Genomic DNA, 6,017 nt, shown 5'->3' with positions numbered 1-6,017 from the left:
GGACTTTGAGGCGCCCGCGCCCCTTTGTCGCGGGATCTCCCGCCCCAGCAGGCCGGACGCCGAGGCATCGCGGTAACGAACCACCGTCCGCCCCGCCTCCTCAGCCTCCCTTCGACTCCGCCCTCATCTCGCCCCTCCCCCGCTACTGCCTCGCTTCTCCGACTATCTCCTCGCGCTCTCGGCCCGGCACGCGCGCTGCGCCAGGCCGCCGCCGCCACTGCCGCCGCCTCCTCCTCCATCACCGCCGCCGCCGCCGCCGCCGCCGCCGCCGAGCGTTCCTCCGCTGTGCCTGGCTTCCAGTTTCGGGCCGGAACCGGAAGTTTAGGGGGCGGGGCCGGCGGAGGCCAGGAGACCGAAAACGCGGCCGAGCCCGGAGACTGGAGCCGGAGCCAGAGCCTGGACCAGAACTTGGCCGCCGCCTGCAGTTGCCGTCGCCGCTGTCGCCCGCCGCCCCTATTCCCCGTGCCACTGCCGCCTCGGCCGCCGCGAGCTCGGTTGCCAGTGGTCCGCGGACTTTGGGCGTCCGGGTTGAAGGTCGGTCCGGACGTCGGACCCAGCTCGGTTCCCGGACTGTCCGGGCGGCAGCGGACGCCGCCGCCGCCGACTGCCTCTTGGTCGCCTCGGCCAGGCGTTTTGTTCCCGGAGAACCGGGAGGCGAGCGGAGCTGACAGTGATTTTGACAGTGATTTAAACCGCTTTTGTTGTTGTTGGCTTTTCGTTGTTTGGTTTTGTGTGTGGTGCGTGTGTGTGGCGGTTTTTCATCCGTGGTACATTTTTTTTTTTATTGTTGTGCTTCCCCCCCCCCCTTCTTTTTCAAACCCGCGGACGTTTTTGTGTTTTTTTTTTTTTTTTTTTTTTTTTTTTTGCTCGGGGCTTCCGAATATGTTTTATGACGGTTGATTTTACACCAGGAGGTTTGTTTCCAAGGAAGACCCAGGGAACTGGATATCTAGCGAGAACTTCCTCCGGCTTCCACGGCGCCTCGGGAAAATGGGAGCTGCTGCAAAGTTGGCGTTTGCCGTCTTTCTTATCTCTTGTTCTTCAGGTAGGTACCGGGAGCGCGGCGGCGCGGCGGGGCTGCGGCGGCCGGGCTGGTCGTCGCGGCCGGCGAGCTCCCGGGCAGCCAGGGGAGGTTTTCCCGACGCTCCAAGCCCCTCTGCTGCCACCCATCGCTCCCCTCCCTCCTCCGGGGCTCCGGCTCGCCGATTGTGATCTGGAAGCCTCCATGAATTTTTTCTTGTTTTGAGTTCGCTTGACGAACTGAGCGTGAGTGCTGTGTTGTTGTGGAAGTGAGAAAGTCATGGTTTGTGGCCATAACACTCGATGACAGCCCTGGTTGGGTTGCAGTGAAGCCGCAAATACCACAAGTGACAATTTATGTAAAGGTTGAGACCCAAAAAAAGGAGGATTCCGAAATGTCATTTAGCTTCAGTTCCTTCAAAACAAGGGCGGGTTTTGGTCGCCTTCTAATTAGTGCTTCACTGGTGAATATCTTGGCACCGATCAAGTTAGTTGCTACTTAATTTTGACCGTGAGAAACAATGCATCGTATCAGCAATGTAATCTAGGTCTTCTTTCACGTTTTTGTTTTTCAACTTCATTGTCCAGCAGTGTTAAAAATAGTTGTAGTTGTTGGGGTATTAACTATAACCCAGTGCAGAAGAGGTATGTCACTCTGGGTTGGTTATGTGCTGGCTTTCAACCACCATTTATGTGCTCTTTTCAGGCAGATTTTGCTTACCCATGGAATACTTCTTTTAAACGCTTTGTATTGAAGCATTGTTTTCAGTTTAGAACAGCCCTAGTGAAATTGTTCTTACTGTTAAATTTGGTATTCTTATGAGGCATATTTTACCCCAGGGTTGGAAGACTAATCTGACCATTTTATGTTTAAAATTTTGATTTTGTGAGGACGTTCTATGGGTTGCAACCAGTGGTTGGAAAAACTAGTCTTTTGTATTTGAAATTCTATAAATGCCTACATCTAGCTGAAAGGTGGGCAAATGTATGTAATTGGAGAGTTGGTCTGATAGATGAAACAGTTTAGGAATCACAATAGATATATTTATTCTGAATATTCAATATCTAGTTATTAAGTTAGAATTATAGAGACGAAAACAAATTGACAGGTTCCATGTCTTTATCTCATTTGCCACAGGGAAATTAGAGGGTGGTAGTCTTTTCTTTGTGTACCTCTGTGGTGTGTGTGTATGTGTGTGTGTGTGTGTGTGAGTGTGTGTGCGCGCCCGCGCGCGCGCCCAGCTTCCCCATCCCCCCTACCTTTTAATAGAATCTTTGGTAATGTATAGAATTTTGCTGAATGGTACATTTCCTTGTGGTTAATAAATGGATAAAGTCTAGTCTTATGTCTGTAGTGGTATTGATCAGTTCCGGGTGGGCTGAATGTGTTGTGAAATGGCGATCATTGCCAGAGATTAACCAAAAGAATCATGTCTGTATAAATGGGAGAAGGAACATGCTTGAGGCTTGCTGACAGTTCTTTTTATGCACATTTGGAGAGGAAGCTAAACAATGGTGTGTCTGAAATGAATGAAGGCCTTGATAACATTTAACATCTTGGTTTGGTGGAATGACTTAACCATGTAGTTTCTAATCTTTCCTGTAGTATTCTTTCTCTTCTGTCCCTGATGTTCTGGCTGTTGCACTACTCTTATTCATATTTCTTTTTTTTTTTTTTCTGTTCTGTCCTTGAGGAGGAGGGGCATCATGGCCACAGACCAAGAGATTGTGGCCATTATTTCCTCCTAAACCTACTTGTGTCACATTAATTGGTGAAGGAGGTTATTCTTGAACAGTCTGAAGGTATTACTTCTGAAGAAGCAGGCTGTCAATACACATCTTACAACTTAACTCTGCTTGCCTTGGGCATAAAAAGAATTTAGCATTAGTTTCATGAGGATTATTTTCATTGGGCCAGGAGGTTAATAGGGAAGATTTGAAATAGAGTACTTTTATTGTTATATATCATATAGAGATAGTCCATTTACACAAAGTAAATATTAAGTATTATTGCATAGGTTATTTTAACAATCATTCCTTGTTTACCTGAAATGTATGATTCTATTGAAAGTAATTGAAATAATCTTAAAAGCCTTAATCTGTATTTGTGCATGAAGGTATTTTAGTATTTAAAATGTCTGATTTTTAAAAGGGCTTTGTTACATATCACATGCACTCTAAAAATGTATTAATGTACTCCTCCTATTAATTGATTTTTCTATGCAATATGTAATTTGACATGCTAGAAACATGAGGATGGCTATTTTTTAAGTTTGTGGATGCTTGCATTTTTAAAATATTAATTTTGAAACAGTAGAAAGGAAGAGTTTGATTGTAGATGTACAACAGGATGGATGTTTACTGTTTCCTTTAGTATATTGTGATCTTTGACTTCAGTTTCCATCCCATGTTATGTATTTTGGAGACTGGTCATACAGACTTCCTGTAAGGTATAGCCAAGTATGTAATTTGTTCCTGGAGCTCATTCTAGGGGAAAAGGTTTCAGTTTTGCTCTCATCCTGGAATACCTTCAGATTCTTTTTGATTTTGAATTTTTTTATTCCTTTTATCCCTTCTCAGATTCAGTTTCAAAACACAATTCTGCTTCTCAGTTTTTTTAAACGTGGCTAATTTTTATTTTTTCCTCACAATTTGTTAAAATAGGATGAACTTAATACTTGCTCTTACTACTAAGTTTTAGCCTACCTTGAGTGATGCATCTACTGTGATATTTGAATTATATGAAGTAGGAGAAAATTCCTTGTGTGGTTACTATATTGTTGAAAGAAGAAATTGAAATATAATAACTGTTACTTTTTCCTAAGTTAGACAATACTCTGTTTTGTGCTGTGGTGTGTGTGTGTGTGCGCGTGCGTGTGCGTGTGTGTGCCTGTATGTAGTGGAGGGAGAGTTGGGAGGGCAGAAAATCTTCTGGGACTCCTGAACTTTGACTAACAAGTGGTAGATATTAAGTACTTTGTTTTCTAAATGGCAAAATCTCTTAAATGCTTGTGATCAAATCCAATGTAGTATGTTGAAATGTGCATACCAGAGAAAAAACAATCTCCCCCCACTTTATTTTAAAATTTCTTCTGTTTATGATCCAAGTGAGTAGAGTAGTTCTCAAGCTAGGGTGATTTTTGCCAATACTTTTCAGGGGACATTTGGAGACATCTTTTGTTTGTCCCAACTTGGGGGGAGTGAGCAACCAAATTTTTGACATCTGATAAGGTGATAACCATCCTGCAATACGTAGGTCAGCTTTCCACATAAAGTATTATCTAGCTCAAAATGTCAGTACTGTGGAGATTGAAAAATCCTGTTTTAAACTCTTAATTTTTGAAGTCATCAGTGTATTATTAGTGACTAGACTCATTGTTTTTAAGAATGAAGCAAAACTTGCCAAAGGAAATTCCAGTAATCTCAAAACTCTTCATTTGGGTTGTATGACTATTTTCGGATTATTTTATTGCATTTTTATTTTAAGTATGGTTTATTTCTAATCTTTGATGTTTTATAAATCAGTGATTGAATTTATTCTTTCATGCTTCCTTATGTTGATACTGTCATTCATAGTGTTGCCTCAGATTGTAGTTAGGTAAGGTTGACAGCATTTAATATCCAGTATCAAATGATCCCAGATCGTTGCATTTGATATTGGGATCATTGCTATATTATCACATTATTATTATTGTTATTGTGCCAGTTGTGGGGCTGGCTTGAACTCAAGGCCTGGCACGGTCCCTGAGCTTTTTTTGCTCAAAGCTAGTATTTTACACTTGAGCCACAGCACAACTTCTGGCTTTTGGTGATTAACTAGAGATAAAAGAGTATCACATACTTTCCTGTCCAGGCTGGGTTTGAACCATCATCCTCAGATCTTAGTGGCTAGGATTACAGGTGTGAGCCATCACCTCCTGGTATACCATTACTCTTTATGTTGTAAAACTCATGGTTTCTTCTGTTTTCTTTCATTAAGGGCCTTGATTTTTGCCCCATTTGTCTTCTGCTTCCTTTTTGTACTTCCTGTACTGCAGACTACTTGCTTGTATCCAGTTTTATTGGTAAATATCAAGGATACTTAAAGAAGGTTCACTCATGGTTTAAGTGGAAGATTGAAAGTAGAATCTTTGAAAATTGACCACATTGTCTTTTTCTACCATTGTTTTGCTTGCTGGTTTCTGGACTGCCAAAACCATGTATACTTGGGGAGTACTATTCTTTGGGAATCAATGAACTTGTGATTGAACTTACTTTCTTTTTTATATTTAGGGTTTTCCTTAACTCTTTAATGCTTTCCAAAAGTCTGTGTCTCATACTATTATTCACTCATCATCTGTTGAAGCCAAACTTTGACCAGACCTGAGAACATACTCATTGCTACTGATGTGCCCACATTAGGCTTCTACATGTATTTTATTCTATTAGGTTGTAACAGTTATGTCTAGACAGAACATTGATTTCAAATTGACTATTGAAAATGAAAGTTCCAGGAATAAAGTATAGAGGAAAAAATGTAAAAACAGTATTGTAAGTAGCAATTGATTTTCCATTGTCCTTTGACTAGATTTCTGTTAGTCACTATCATATACTCAGTGCATCTAGTGATTAGGTTTTGTTTAATAAAAGGACTTAAAGGAATTTAGGTTGTTGTCTTTGAGGTTGAGTTGAATCAGGTGTTAGAATGGTGGGCTTAGGAGGAAAAGTGGGAGGTTTTTATGGTTAATAAAATAAGAATGTGACAATGGTGATTTGTAGTGAATTCTAGTACCAATATTGACCTTGTCCAACTCATCAGTTATTTTCTCCTACCTGAATTTTTGTAGGGCTAATTAGTTCTCTCTCACTTCCTCATCTTTTCAATCCATCCTCTTAGCTGGTTCTTGCTTATTTTCTTGGTATTGTGTATATGCTTCGGGGTAGACTTTGCTGATTTATATCATCACATGCCTCTGTTTTCTCTTCTACAAAATGGGTACATTAATAGTGCCTATCTC

General features: G+C 41.8%; 1 protein-coding gene across 1 annotated transcript in view; it reads left to right on the top strand.

Moving 5' to 3' along the window:
* Positions 1-322: 322 nt before the first annotated feature.
* The window catches only part of Acvr2a (activin A receptor type 2A), a 90,290-nt gene continuing 84,595 nt past the window's right edge, over positions 323-6,017 (top strand). The window contains exon 1 of the mRNA XM_048345510.1: positions 323-1,045. Coding sequence (XP_048201467.1) covers positions 991-1,045 — 55 coding nt within the window. The 5' untranslated portion in view covers positions 323-990. The remainder of the gene's footprint in view (positions 1,046-6,017) is intronic.

Source organism: Perognathus longimembris, chromosome 4, assembly GCF_023159225.1.
Source record: "Perognathus longimembris pacificus isolate PPM17 chromosome 4, ASM2315922v1, whole genome shotgun sequence".
NCBI lineage: Eukaryota > Metazoa > Chordata > Mammalia > Rodentia > Heteromyidae > Perognathus > Perognathus longimembris.
The sequence above is the reverse complement of the archived record's forward strand: the minus strand, read 5'-3'. Positions and strand labels throughout refer to the sequence as shown.